Genomic DNA, 14,392 nt, shown 5'->3' on the forward strand with positions numbered 1-14,392 from the left:
GTACCAGGGCACAAGGGCGTACCTGTATGCCCTATGTCCTTAAGAGGTTAAACACTTAGCAATTATGAATAATAATTGGTGCTGTTAAACACAAAATATAACCCAACCACTATACATAAAATGTGATATAATATATGTTTAATATGTATGTGTAGGGCAAGTGGACTCTCTTAAATGAAGCAACTGAAATTCAATTGCTCATTAGAGTCGTTGGGAGCCGATGTTTTAAATAGAAAATCCATCTAGCTTCTCGTTGAAGGATCTGTTGATCCCAATCACACTTGTGGCAAGATGGTTTAACTATATCAATGCCCATGAATCTTAAAGGGTTTCTACCACCACATTTTCACCTATTTAGCTGTCAGACACTAGCGATCTGCTAGTGTCTGCTGTACCTAACCATGCTATTGTAATTCCTTTCTCTGCAGCGGTTACCCTAAAAAACGTAGTTTTATTGGTATGCAAATGAGCCTCTAGGTGCTATGGGGGCGTCTTTTCAGCACCTAGAGGCTCCGTCCACTCACTATTTCCGCCGCCCAGCGCGCTCCAGCCTGCCCCTCTCCTCTAGATTGACAGCCCACTAGCGCCTGCACCGTGTGCTTCTGTATTCGGCGCAGTGACTGTTGGACTGCTCCCTGCGCCGTAATCGGCGCAGTGAAGATGCCGGCGCAGGGAGACAGGTCACCTGCGCCTGCGCCGAATACAGAAGCACACGGCGCAGGCGCGATAATTCGGCCGAGATGCAGAGAAGTAGTCTGTCAATCTAGAGGAGAGGGGCGGGCTGCAGCGCGCTGGGCGGCAGAATTGGACGGAGCCTCTAGGTGCTGAAAAGACGCCCCCATAGCACCTAGAGGCTCATTAGCATAGCAATAAAACTACGTTTTTTTGTGTAACCGCTGCACAGAAAGGGATTACAATAGCATGGTTAGGTAGAGCAGACACTAGCAAATCGCTAGTGTCTGACAGCTAAATAGGTGAAAATGTGGTGGTAGAAACCCTTTAAGCAGATGAGGTTCCCATTATGCTGGGCCCAAACATGTCTCACTATTGGGGTATCTCTTTTGTTGATAACATACCCCAAGTGCTCGTCTATTGGCTTCCTGAATTCACGGAAAGTCTTGCCTATATATTCAAATCTACAAGCACATGCCATCTTATAGATGACCCCACGTGATTTGCCCCCACGTTAATAAAATCACGTATCTTATATTGCTTTTGAATTTTTTACCTTTATGAATATATTTGCAGGCCACACATTTGCATTTAAAGCTGCCACGGATATATCTCTCGAACCGTGTTCGAGGGGTAGATGGTGGTACAAAATGACAGTGCACCAGCCTGTCTGAGGCTTTCCCTATGTCTTTAGATAATGTGCAAATCTGCAATGAACTTACTGATTTTCTGCTCCATCTTAAGGAGGACCCAGTGTTTAGTGATGATGTCCTGGAACATAGACGCCGTCCAATCAAATGTATTTATCAGGCAGATATTCTTGTCTTCCTTTTCTTGTGATTTATTAACCCGTACAGTACCAGCACCTACTGCATTTAAAATACCAGCGCTGTACTACCATGATGCTCTGATCGGGCGGGCGCAGTAGCTGCGCCCGCCCGATCAACTGCAGGGGTCTGGCAGTCACTGATAGCCGGACCCCTGCTGTATGCGCCAGCATCGGTGAAAACACAGATGCTGACACATTAACCCTATATGTGCCGTGCGATGTCTGTGGAGGGAGGGAGCTGCCATCGGATCCCCATGCTGCTGTGACGGGGACCCGATGGCTTGGACAGCAGCCCAATGCCTTCCTTAGGCATCGTGGCTGCCTTCCTGTCAGCCTGTGATATCCAGCTACCTGGATTTCACAGGTAAGAAAGCTGTAAGTGTATTACTCAGTGTAATACACTTAAAGCAAATGCATTACAATACAGTTGTATTGTAATGCATTGTACAGTGGATCAGACCCCCAAAAGTTGAAGTCCCAGAGTGTAAAAAAAAAAGGAAAAAAAAGTTTTCACAATATAAAAATAAAAAAAAGTGTCCTTTTCCTAAAATTATATAAAAAAAATAATAATCAACTGGCTCTATTAAAATATCACATGATCCACCCCGTCAGGTGAACGCTGTAAGAAATAAAGTGTCAAAACAGCCATTTTCTGGTCATCTTGCCTCACAAAAAGTGTAATGCCAAGCAATTAAAAAGGCGTATGTATACCAAAATGGTACCAAACGGTCATCTCATCCCACAAAAAATGAGCCCCTACCTACACAAAAACAAGATTTTATTCTGTTTGAAAAGGCTTTCACTGTGTAAAACTTTACAAAAATAAAAATAATATCCACATTGGGTATCGCTGCGTCCGTAACAACCTGCTCTATAAAAATATTACATGATATGCTCCCTCAGGTGAATGCTGTAAAAAGAAAATATAAAATTAACTATGCCAAAACAGCCATTTTTTGTCACCTTGCCACACAAAAAGTGTAACACCAAGCGATCAAAAAGTCTCATGTACCCCAAAAAGGTATCAACCAGTCATCTCATCCCACAAAAAGAGCTCCTACCTAAGATAATAAATAAAAAAAGGCTCTCAGAAAATGGCAACACAAAAACATGATTTTATTCTGTTCAAAAAGTCTTTCACTGTGTAAAACTTAACAAAAATAATATACACATTGGGTATTGCCACGTCCGTAACAACCTGCTCTATAAAAATATCACATTATTTGCCCCCTCAGGTGAATGCAGTAAAAAATTGGCTTAAAAAAACGGTGCTAAAACAGCAATTTTTTGTCACTTCTCCTTAGAAAAAGTGTAATACCAAGTGATCAAAAAGTCTGTGCCCCATTGATACCAATGAAAATGTCACCTCATCCCGCAAAAAATGAATCCCCACATAAGACAATCACTCAAAAAATAAAAACCAATGGCACCAGTAAACCAATCCATCAAAATCAGCTTCAAAAGCCATATAGCGCTCCTTCCGTTCTGAGTCCTGCCCTGTGCCCTCACATCAGTTTACCACTACATATGGGGTGTTGCCGAATGGAGAAAATTGAAAACAAATTATGGGGTGCTTTTTCTCCTGTTACCCCGGTTAAAAATGAAAAATGTGAGGCTAAAGCAACATTTTATCAGAAGAAATGAAACTTTTCATTTTCACAGCCAAGTGTTAATTGTCAGAAGAAAGAGTGGTTTGTTCTAAATGAGCCTGAAACAATTCTCCCTGTTAATTGGGAGCAGCAGCAGTACATTGTGAATGTGGAAAATGTAGGGTAATAGTGGCTGAAATAGTAGTGGCAGCAGTAGCAGCAAAGTATGGAACAAACAAGGCAGCAAATGTGTGTGGCTGTTTAGGGGAAGTAATAGTAGTAGTGACTGTGTAGCAGTAATGGTAGTGGCAGCCTTCGCCTTTTGTTTTTCACTCCATTTTCCAGACATTTTATTATGGATCCTATAAATGAAAAGTCATGGATTTACTATAAATGAAAAGTTACGGGTTTCCTAAACGCAAGTCATGGGTTTGATACACACAGATTATTGAATGGTACTAGCAAAATTGCAAGTGTATTTTAAAGACAGGAGAACACTTAAATGTCCCTCCCCTTCTACAAACAAAATGCACACTGCTATTATCACGTCTGGTATGGCAGGTACTAGACGTGCAGCGCAGAGGGAAGGGAAACCGGGTGCCCTAACACAAGGGAGAGGGAGGAGTGGTGACCCCTATCTAACCTAGCACTGGCACCTGGCTACCCTGTCGTTCCTAGACGGGTTGCTCACCCTTAGGCCTCATGCACACGACCGTTGTTGTGTTCCGTGTCCGTTGTTCCGTTTTCCGTGATTTTCTGCGGACCCATTGACTTTCAATGGGTCCGTTGAAAACTTGGAAAATGCATAGTTTGTCATCTGCCTCCATGATCCGTGTATCCTGTCTGTCAAAAAAATATGACCTGTCCTATTTTTTTCACGGACAACGGTTCGCGGACCCATTCAAGTCAATGGGTCCGTGAAAAAACACGGAGGCACACAAGATTGTCATCCGCATCCGTGTCCGTTTTTTTCCTATCATTTGCAAGGCAAACTTGACTGATTTTTTTTTTCACTTTTCATGTCTGGTGATCCTCCAAAAATCAAGGAAAACGCACGGAAACAAAAACGGATCACGGAACAACGGAACCCCGTTTTGCGGACCGTGAAAAAATACTGTCGCGTGCATGAGGCCTTATGCTGATCACGTGCCTCGTCGCTGACTTACCTTGGAAAAAGCCCTAAGTATTGAGAAGGGCGGTGGGAGCACTAGTCCTCACCACTGACACCTAGGGTAACAACAGGGAGTGGACAAACAACACATATAACCCCGAAGGGAGACAACAAACAGTATACAACAAACTGAAGAGGACCGAGATCCAACCGCACTGGTTCCAACTGCTCCAGCAACACCACCTGAGGTCAGAATAGATAACCTGAAAGGAAGGTCTATATTTGGCAACAAAGGAAGTAGGAGTAGAGACTAAATAGTGGCTGGGAGTGGCAGACCCAGAACAGCTGAAAGGAAAACTACTGATACCTAAATAGGACAAAATAGATAGTAAACCAAAACAGAAAAACCTGGATAGGAATCCATTCCCAAAACTAGGTCATGGAGCGATCCCTTGAAATCAGGCGAGTAGCCACCCGCTTCGACCTTCTGACCCCAGGCACCACAGGGTCAACGATAGGTCGTGACACCCTCAAAACAGCTATAGACAGTTTACTTTACAAATAATGCAATGCAATAATGCATCCACCTACCACCAGTATAAAGATACAGTGTTGGTGGTGAAATTTCTATGGACTAAGTATGCATTCAATAACACTGGTTCTCAAATGAAACTTTTTTACTACCAAACAAATAATGCAATGCAATAGCGCATCTGTCTACACCAATATAATTATGTATTGTTGGAAGTGAAACTGTCACGGCAGTGTCACAGTCTCGGTGTGGTGCGCCGTAACACGTTACTGTGCATGCCGTTGCCAGGGGCAACGTGTGGTGATTGGCATGTGTGTGATCTGCTACTGTTTCCCCTCTTCCTTCTTTGGCTAGTGCGTGAGGGGTTAACCACCTTTCTGGGTGTGGTCACTAGGTGCTTCTTATACCTGTGGCTGGAGGCCCGGAGTCAGTTGTACTCCAGCCTTGATGTGTGCTGAAGTAATGCACCTGGTCTGGAATTGCCATCTTCCAGTTTGAGGGCCACCTAGTGGGACATCAAGGTCACCCTGATGTGTCACCTTCCCTTCCTATTATGTCTCTACGTGTAGTGTTGTTTGTATGAAATGATGTCTAGTTGTTGTTACATATCTGGTGGTTTGTTGTCCAGCATGTTTGCTTGACATCCCCCTGTCACTGATTCAAAAATGAAATGTTTGTACTATAAAACACACAGTATAGTAATCCTTCCGTTTACCATGAATATAACAATGCTTACAAACGGTGCAGTGAAATTTCATTGAACTATGCATTTAATATCATTGGTATAAAAATGCCATTATTGTCTTAAAATGCTTTTGCTATAATGCAATGCATTTAATAACAATAACATATATAATGCACTGGGGGAAAAAAGCTCTCCGTAGTAGCTTCCGGCAATAAGCCTATGTAGAAACATGTAGTTTTTTTTTTCTTTGTTAATATAAATATGTGTTTTTTTTTGTTTTGTTTTTTTATTGCATGGGGTAGATTTTGTAATGTAGAACTGCTAGGCCAAATTGCCTCAGCAAACAACAGACAGCTTTAACCACCTCAGCCCCCATAGCTTAAACACCCTGAAAGACCAGGCCACTTTTTACACTTCTGACCTACCCTACTTTTACCGTTTATTGCTCGGTCATGCAACTTACCACCCAAATGAATTTTACCTCCTTTTCTTCTCACTAATAGAGCTTTCATTTGGTGGTATTTCATTGCTGCTGACATTTTTACTTTTTTTGTTATTAATCGAAATTTAACGATTTATTTGCAAAAAAATGACATTTTTCACTTTCAGTTGTAAAATTTTGCAAAAAAAACGGCATCCATATATAAATTTTGCTCTAAATTTATTGTTATACATGTCTTTGATAAAAAAAAATATTTGGGTAAAAAAAAATGGTTTAGGTAAATGTTATAGCGTTTACAAACTATGGTACAAAAATGTGAATTTCCGCTTTTTGAAGCAGCTCTGACTTTCTGAGCACCTGTCATGTTTCCTGAGGTTCTACAATGGCCAGACAGTACAAACACCCCACAAATGACCCCATTTCGGAAAGTAGACACCCTAAGGTATTCGCTGATGGGCATAGTGAGTTCATAGAACTTTTTATTTTTTGTCACAAGTTAGCAGAAAATGATGATTTTTTTTTTTATTTTTTTTTTCTTACAAAGTCTCATATTCCACTAACTTGTGACAAAAAATAAAAAGTTCTATGAACTCACTACGGCCCATCAGCGAATACCTTTGGGTGTCTTCTTTCCAAAATTGGGTCACTTGTGGGGTAGTCATACTGCCCTGGCATTCTCGGGGCCAAAATGTGTGGTAAGGAGTTTGAAATCAAATTCTTTTGCCAAGATATTTCTCTCACCCAGCATGGGTATATGTAAAATGACACCCCAAAACACATTCCCCAACTTCTCCTGAATACAGAGATACCACATGTGTGACACTTTTTTGCAGCCTAGGTGGGCAAAGGGGCCCACATTCCAAAGAGCACCTTTCGGATTTCACCGGCCATTTTTTACAGAATTTGATTTCAAACTCCTTACCACACATTTGGGCCCCTAGAATGCCAGGGCAGTATAACTACCCCACAAGTGACCCCATTTTGGAAAGAAGACACCCCAAGGTATTCGCTGATGGGCATAGTGAGTTCATGGAAGTTTTTATTTTTTGTCAATTAGTGGAATATGAGACTTTGTAAGAAAAAAAAAAAAATCATCATTTTCCACTAACTTGTGACAAAAAATATAAAATTCTAGGAACTCTCCATGCCCCTCACGGAATACCTTGGGGTGTCTTCATTCCAAAATGGGGTCACTTGTGGGGTAGTTATACTGCCCTGGCATTTTCCACGGGCCCTAATATGTGGTAAGTAGGCTAAATGACCTGTGAAATCCTAAAGGTGCTCTTTGGAATGTGGGCCCCTTTGCCCACCTAGGCTGCAAAAAAGTGTCACACATGTGGTATCGCCGTATTCAGGAGAAGTTGGGCAATGTGTTTTGGGGTGTCTTTTTACATATACTCATGCTGGGTGAGAGAAATATCTCGGCAAAAGACAACTTTTCCAATTTTTTTTTATACAAAGTTGGCATTTGACCAAGATATTTATCTCACCCAGCATGGGTATATGTAAAATGACACCCCAAAACACATTGCCCAACTTCTCCTGAGTACGGCGATACCAGATGTGTGACACTTTTTTGCAGCCTAGATGCGCAAAGGGGCCCACATTCCTTTTATGAGGGCATTTTTAGACATTTGGATCCCAGACTTCTTCTTACGCTTTAGGGCCCCTAGAATGCCAGGGCAGTATAAATACCCCACATGTGTCCCCATTTTGGAAAGAAGACACCCCAAGGTATTCAATGAGGGGCATGGCGAGTTCTTAGAAATTATTTTTTTTTGGCACAAGTTAGCGGAAATTGATTTTATTTATTTTTTTCTCACAAAAGTCTCCCTTTCCGCTAACTTGGGACAAAAATTTCAATCTTTCATGGACTCAATATGCCCCTCACGGAATATTTGGGGGTGTCTTCTTTCCGAAATGGGGTCACATGTGGGGTATTTATACTGCCCTGGCATTCTAGGGGCCCTAAAGCGTGAGAAGAAGTCTGGAATATAAATGTCTAAAAATTTTTACGCATTTGGATTCCGTGAGGGGTATGGTGAGTTCATGTGAGATTTTATTTTTTGACACAAGTTAGTGGAATATGAGACTTTGTAAGAAAAAAAAAAAATAATTTCCGCTAACTTGGGCCAAAAAAATGTCTGAATGGAGCCTTACAAGGGGGTGATCAATGACAGGGGGGTGATCAGTGACAGGGGCGGGATCAGGGAGTCTATATGGGGTGATCACCCCCCTGTCATTGATCACCCCCCTATAAGGCTTCATTCAGATGTCCGTATGTGTTTTGCGGATCCGATCCATCTATCAGTGGATCCGTAAAAATCATGCGGACGTCTGAATGGAGCTTTACAGGGGGGTGATCAATGACAGGGGGGTAATCAGGGAGTCTATATGGGGTGATCACCACAGTCATTGATCACGCCCCTGTAAGGCTCCATTCAGACGTCCGTATGCGTTTGCGGATCCGATCCATCTATCAGTGGATCCGTAAAAATCATGCGGACGTCTGAATGGAGCTTTACAGGGGGGTGATCAATGACAGGGGGGTAATCAATGACAGGGGGGTGATCAGGGAGTCTATATGGGGTGATCAGGGGCTAATAAGGGGTTAATAAGTGACAGGGGGGGTGTAGTGTAGTGTAGTGTGGTGCTTGGTGCTACATATTGCTGAGCTATCTGTGTCCTCTGGTGGTCGATCCAAACAAAAGGGACCACCAGAGGACCAGGTAGCAGGTATATTAGACGCTGTTATCAAAACAGCGTCTAATATACCTGTTAGGGGTTAAAAAAAATCACATCTCCAGCCTGCCAGCGAACGATCGCCGCTGGCAGGCTGGAGATCCACTCGCTTACCTTCCGATCCTGTGAACGCGCGCCTGTGTGTGCACGTTCACAGGAAATCTCGCGTCTCGCGAGAGGACGCGCCGGCGCGTCCAGGCGGAATGAATCAACCACCTCCAGGACGCGTCGCTGCGTTCGGCGGTCCGGAGGTGGTTAAGCACCGTGACTAGCTCCTGTAACCAATTCCCTGAAAGATTTCCCTTAGTTTTCCCTAAAATCTACACATTATATTTTTATTATTGGCCTATAGTTTATCTACAGTATATTGTGGCACTAAAGTTTCTTAATGTGCAAATTAGGCCTTTAATAAAGGAGTCACCATTGATTTTGTTGCACCCAAGCTCCCCTCCTCTTCCTCACTGCTTTGCTACTATCTAGCCTTGTCAATTAACCCCCCCCCCCCCCCCCCCCCCCGTGTCGGCGATCGCCGCAAACCGCAGGTCAATTCAGACCTGCGGTTTGCGGCTTTTACCTGGTGCAGCGGTGGTGCCATCAGGTCCCCATGGGGCTGTGGGGGGGACCCGATGGCATGGAAGGCAGCGCGATGCCTTCCTGAGGCATCTGCGCTGCCTTCCAGTGAAGAGCCTGTGAGATCCAGCCCCCTGGATCTCACAGGCCCACACAGTATTACTCATACAGCCAATGCATTCCAATACAGAAGTATTGGAATGCATTGTAAAGGAATATACCCCCAAAAGTTCAAGTCCCAAAGTGGGACAAAAAATAAAGTGAAAAAAAAAGTTGAAAAAATTATGTTTCCCCCCAAAAAATGAAACGTTTCAAGTAAAAATAAACAAAAACGTCATTTTCCCCAAATAAAGTAAAAAAAAATTGGTTAAAAATAGGGGGGGGGAAAGTATACATATTAGGTATCGCCGCGTCCGTATCGACCGGCTCTATAAACATATCACATGACCTAACCCCTCAGATGAACACCATAAAAAATAAAAACTGTGCTAAATAAACAATTTTTTTGTCACCTTACATCACAAAAAGTACAACAGCAAGCGATCAAAAAGGCGTTTGCCCACCAAAATAGTACCAATCTAACCATCACCTCATCCCGCAAAAAATGAGCCCCTACCTGAGACAATCGCCCAAAAAAAAAAAAAAAATATGGCTCAGAATATGGAGACACTAAAACATAATTTCTTGTTATCTTGCCTCCCAAAAAGTGTAATATAGAGCAACCAAAAATAATATGTACCCTAAACTAGTACCAACAATATTGCCACCCTATCCCGTAGTTTCTAAAATGGGGCCACTTTTTTGGAGTTTCTACTCTGGGGGTGCATCAGGGGGGCTTCAAATGGGACATGGTGTAAAAAAAAAAAATAGTCCAGCAAAATCTGCCTTCCAAAAACTGTATGGCATTCCTTTCCTTCTGCGCCCTGCCGTGTGCCCGTACAGTAGTTTATGACCACATATGGGGTGTTTCTGTAAACTACAGAATAAGGGCCATAAATATTGAGTTTGGTTTGGCTGTTAACCCTTGCTTTGTAACTGGAAGAAAATTATTAAAATGGAAAATCTGCCAAAAAAGGGAAATTTTGAAATTGTATCTCTATTTTCCATTAATTCTTGTGGAACACTTAAAGGGTTAACAAAGTTTATAAAATCAGTTTTGAATACCTTGAGCGGTGTAGTTTCTAGAAAGGGGTCATTTTTGGGTGGTTTCTATTATGTAAGCCTCGCAAAGTGACTTCAGACCTGAACTGGTCCTTAAAAATTGGGTTTTTGAAAATTTCAGAAAAATTCAAAATTTGCTTCTAAACTTCTAAGCCTTGTAACATCCCCAAAAAATAAAATATCATTCCCAAAATGATCCAAACATGAAGTAGACATATGGGGAATGTAAAGTAATAACTATTTTTGGAGGTATTACTATGTATTATAGAAGTAGAGAAATTTGAATTTTTTTTTACAAATATTTGGTATTTTTTTATAAATAAAAATGTTTTTTTTTTTACTTCATTTTACTAGTGTCATGAAGTACAATATGTGTCGAAAAAACTATCTCAGAATGGCCTGGATAAGTCAAAGTGTTTTAAAGTTATCAGCACTTAAAGTGACACTGGTCAGATTTGCAAAAAATGGCCAAGTCCAGAAGGGGAAATAGGGCTGAGTCCTTAAAGGGTTAAAGCAGCGAGGGAGGAGTTGGCTACAGAGTGGAGCTTGGGTGCAACAAAAGCAATAGTGACACCCTTATTGCCCCAAAGGCCTGATTTGCATATGAAGAAAAAGTATCATACCTCGGGAACAGATCCTGAATTTTAATCAGGTGAACCACAGCTACTGTATATGTCTATGGAAACACTTGGAGCAAAGATGCCTAATATTTGTTTATTCACATGGTACATACAGGGTGTTTTGAGATGTTTACTTTTACTAATCATTTTTGAAGATGAAATGTATATATATTTTTTTTTTTAAGAAATAGAGATATTTAATATTATGTCTTTTCATACTTTTTAGAACTTTATCCAACTCGTCAATATAATGCAGTTAGTACAAACGTCTCTTCTACTACTTACCGGATTACTACTAGCAGCACTGGAAAAACAATATCTGTATCAACACTGTTCCATCGAAACATATCTACGCCTACATCTCCAACAACTGAAATTCCTGCTGAAGTCACTACACGGTCCACACCGATTTCATCACAGTTGCCTGCAGTTGGCATAGAAAGTTGTGAGGCTATGGCAGCACGTGAGATAATGTGGTTTAAAACTAGACAAGGACAAACAGCAAAACAGCCATGTCCTTTTGGCACAGTTGGTAAGTCTCACTTCTTTTTTTTATATCTTTCTTAATATAATTAAATAATACTAAAAACATGTAAATGTTTACCTGTAATTGTCCCTTGGGTGTAATGAAAATTGTGAATATTAGATTTCAAGTTTGAAAGAGGTGTATAACAGAAATATATCACTCTGTTCAAATGCACTATACAATATAGAGCTGTCCAGCAATATAAAGCTTAGACTACAGAAAACATCAGAAATTTCATGAGCTTTCCCTGGAGTCAGCAGACTTCAAACTGTGATGGTGCATAATTTGTAAGTACACTTTATAGACATCTGGTGTGACTTTATTGAATATTTGGATACATGGGATCCTAACAGATGCCATTAAATTTCAGAATTTGATTTCTCTCCCTAAACGTCTAAAAATGCTTTGGAGATGTTGTGGCTGATATCCCTATGGTGCAAGAATGCTGCTATGCCTCCTTAACAGAAGCCTCCATATAGACACCTTTTGGGTTTCTACATTAGGAGGCATATGTCTACAAAACGTATGGCATTCTTACACAGAGTTAAAAGTGAAATTCGATTCAGTGTAAAGATGAGCAAACCAGTTTGTAATGAACTGGGTTCATTACAAACTTTTTAAAATGTTGTACAGCAGGCAAGCCTGAATTTATTCCGGTTAGTTTTGGACGAATCAAGTAAAATGATGGATAGCGCCATTTTACTGCACATGTCAGTGGGAAGAAGCACTAGAGAGATAGATGAGAGGTGCTCACATGAACCTGAGAGGAAGGGGGGGCTTGTCCTGATTGGCTCCCAGGTAGACAGACTGGATGAGCCAATTAGTGCTGCAGCAGGCAGGGAGGTGCCTTGCCGAACAAGCACAACGTCATTCTGTGTTGGGCAGTAAATGAGGGTGGATGGGTCTTGCAGTGTGCTGGAAAAATGATCTTAGGGAGTCGAGGACAGTCAAAAATCACACTAAAGCTTCTGTTCTACTGCCAGGGTCATTGAAGGGAAAGGCTAGAATTGCAAAGAAGAAGAATTGTGTGTGTAGAATGGGGTTAGACAGGGAAAGCAGTCAGCTAGGGAGTGAGAAGAGAGGAGCTGAGGCTGGGCGTGCCTGCTGTTGCAAGTTTCAAAAGCAGCTACCTGCAAGGACATACATTTTTTTCCCTTTTTTTCAGAAATACAAATTATTTTTTTTGGGAGGAAAGCACAAAACTGTACAACACCTTAAAGGCAAGTCTGAACTGTGGTCAGGGCATATCCACTTAGTTTCCATTTTTACTTGTATAAGTTTTTAAAACAAGCTTAAAATATGCAGGGTAGCAAACAAAAACGTCAGTGAGTGATAACGTGAGATTAGGCCTCAATCAGTCTATTTCTATCTCAACACAGTTCCAATTTTCGGGGGGGTTGTTGAATTTACTCAAACCAGCATATACATGATTACATGTCTTATACGCATTGTAGTGCATAAAATTATATGTGAGTGATAACGTAATATTAGGCCTATATCCATGTATTTCTATCTTCAGGCTCTTCCAATGTTAGTGTGGTGGTGGGGGGAAATAATTGCACAGTAGTTTGTCAACTTGTGTTATACACTGGATTTTTTTTGTTATCTGAATATTTTAACAAGCAAAAACATTGGGCACAAGGGCAACCGATAGTGCAGTATTTCGAAAGTCAACTGTCGGTAGTAGTGTCTCCAGTGTGTTTGTGGAAAGGGAAAGTCATCTTATTGCAGCTTCCTGTTTTTAATTTACAGAAAGCAGATTTGCAAACCATTCCATACTTTTGCGACTGTGTACATTTAGGCTCAAAAATGTCAGGGTTACGGAAGGGTTCCAAACAAAAGAGCCAGAATGTAGGTAGTAGCAGCACCAGCTCTCCGTCCAGAAGTAGTAATAGTAGTAGTTGTAGTAGGCCGCAGTTGTCCCTGACTTCGGAATGCTGCAACATTATTGTTGAGGAGAAAGAGGATGAGATTGTGGATTGGATAGCTCAGTCCTCCTCTCAGTCACAACAGGATGACATTGAGGTGACTTTGGAGTCTAACAATGTGCCATGGAGCCAGAAGTCACAGCATTACTCATTTTCCTCTACCTTGCAGCCCCACAGAAGGCTTTCAGTTGAGTCCTCTCAGTATTAACTACTCCTTCCTAGTTTGGCGCCTTCCTTTTTACTAAGAAGTGGCAAGAAAACAACACCATGCCCTACGACAGATAGTCAAGAGAATCTACCTGTTGACGACTTGTGTCAGAGCAGTCAGTGTTTGTACTATCCTGAGGAGGAGGCTGCAGACCCCATGCATAGCTGGCGTCTTGGGGCAATGACATTAGCAGTCAGGGCAAATGCAGAGCAGAGGAGGGGGGGCCAAAGAATCCACTGTGATATCTCACAGTCTGATAAAAGCAGCAGGGAGGGTGAGGAATCTGATGACAATTGGGTGCTGGACAGGACCTGAGAGCCAGATAAGGTTGCTGAGAAGGAAGCATCATCAGAGGAGGAGGGTGATGGCGGCAGCAATAAAGAGCAGAGGCCACATACCTCCCAAAGAACAGCCAAGGCCATGTCTGCTTCAGGATCTAGTGGTGCTACTGACACTGTGGGTGGGTCTCTTTCGCATTGTCATCATCTTCCCCTCTCCAAGCTCCCATTTGAGAGCTTAGAGAGAGGGGAGGAGGGAGGGAAAAATAAAAAAAATCATAAAAACTAAATGAAAAGAGATAACTTTTTCTTAAATCCTAGGAGACTAGAGGCTGTTATATACCAATTTTCAAGGGAAATTATTTTCGTCTGAACCGAACATTTTGAAAAATTCAAACCGAACTGAATCTCAAGTGGTAATTTTTAATTCAGACCAAATTTAACGGCACAGTTCCCAGACTACCAATCTCCTATTGCTTATGAGAACTTAAATGTCATG

General features: G+C 41.8%; 1 protein-coding gene across 2 annotated transcripts in view; it reads left to right on the forward strand.

Moving 5' to 3' along the window:
* The window catches only part of ADGRL3 (adhesion G protein-coupled receptor L3), a 1,148,457-nt gene that overhangs the window by 320,791 nt on the left and 813,274 nt on the right, over positions 1-14,392 (forward strand). For both annotated transcript variants that reach the window (XM_040417792.1, XM_040417793.1), the window contains exon 7: positions 11,180-11,485. In XM_040417792.1, coding sequence (XP_040273726.1) covers positions 11,180-11,485 — 306 coding nt within the window. The remainder of the gene's footprint in view (positions 1-11,179; positions 11,486-14,392) is intronic.

The sequence above is a fragment of the Bufo bufo genome, chromosome 2, assembly GCF_905171765.1.
Source record: "Bufo bufo chromosome 2, aBufBuf1.1, whole genome shotgun sequence".
NCBI lineage: Eukaryota > Metazoa > Chordata > Amphibia > Anura > Bufonidae > Bufo > Bufo bufo.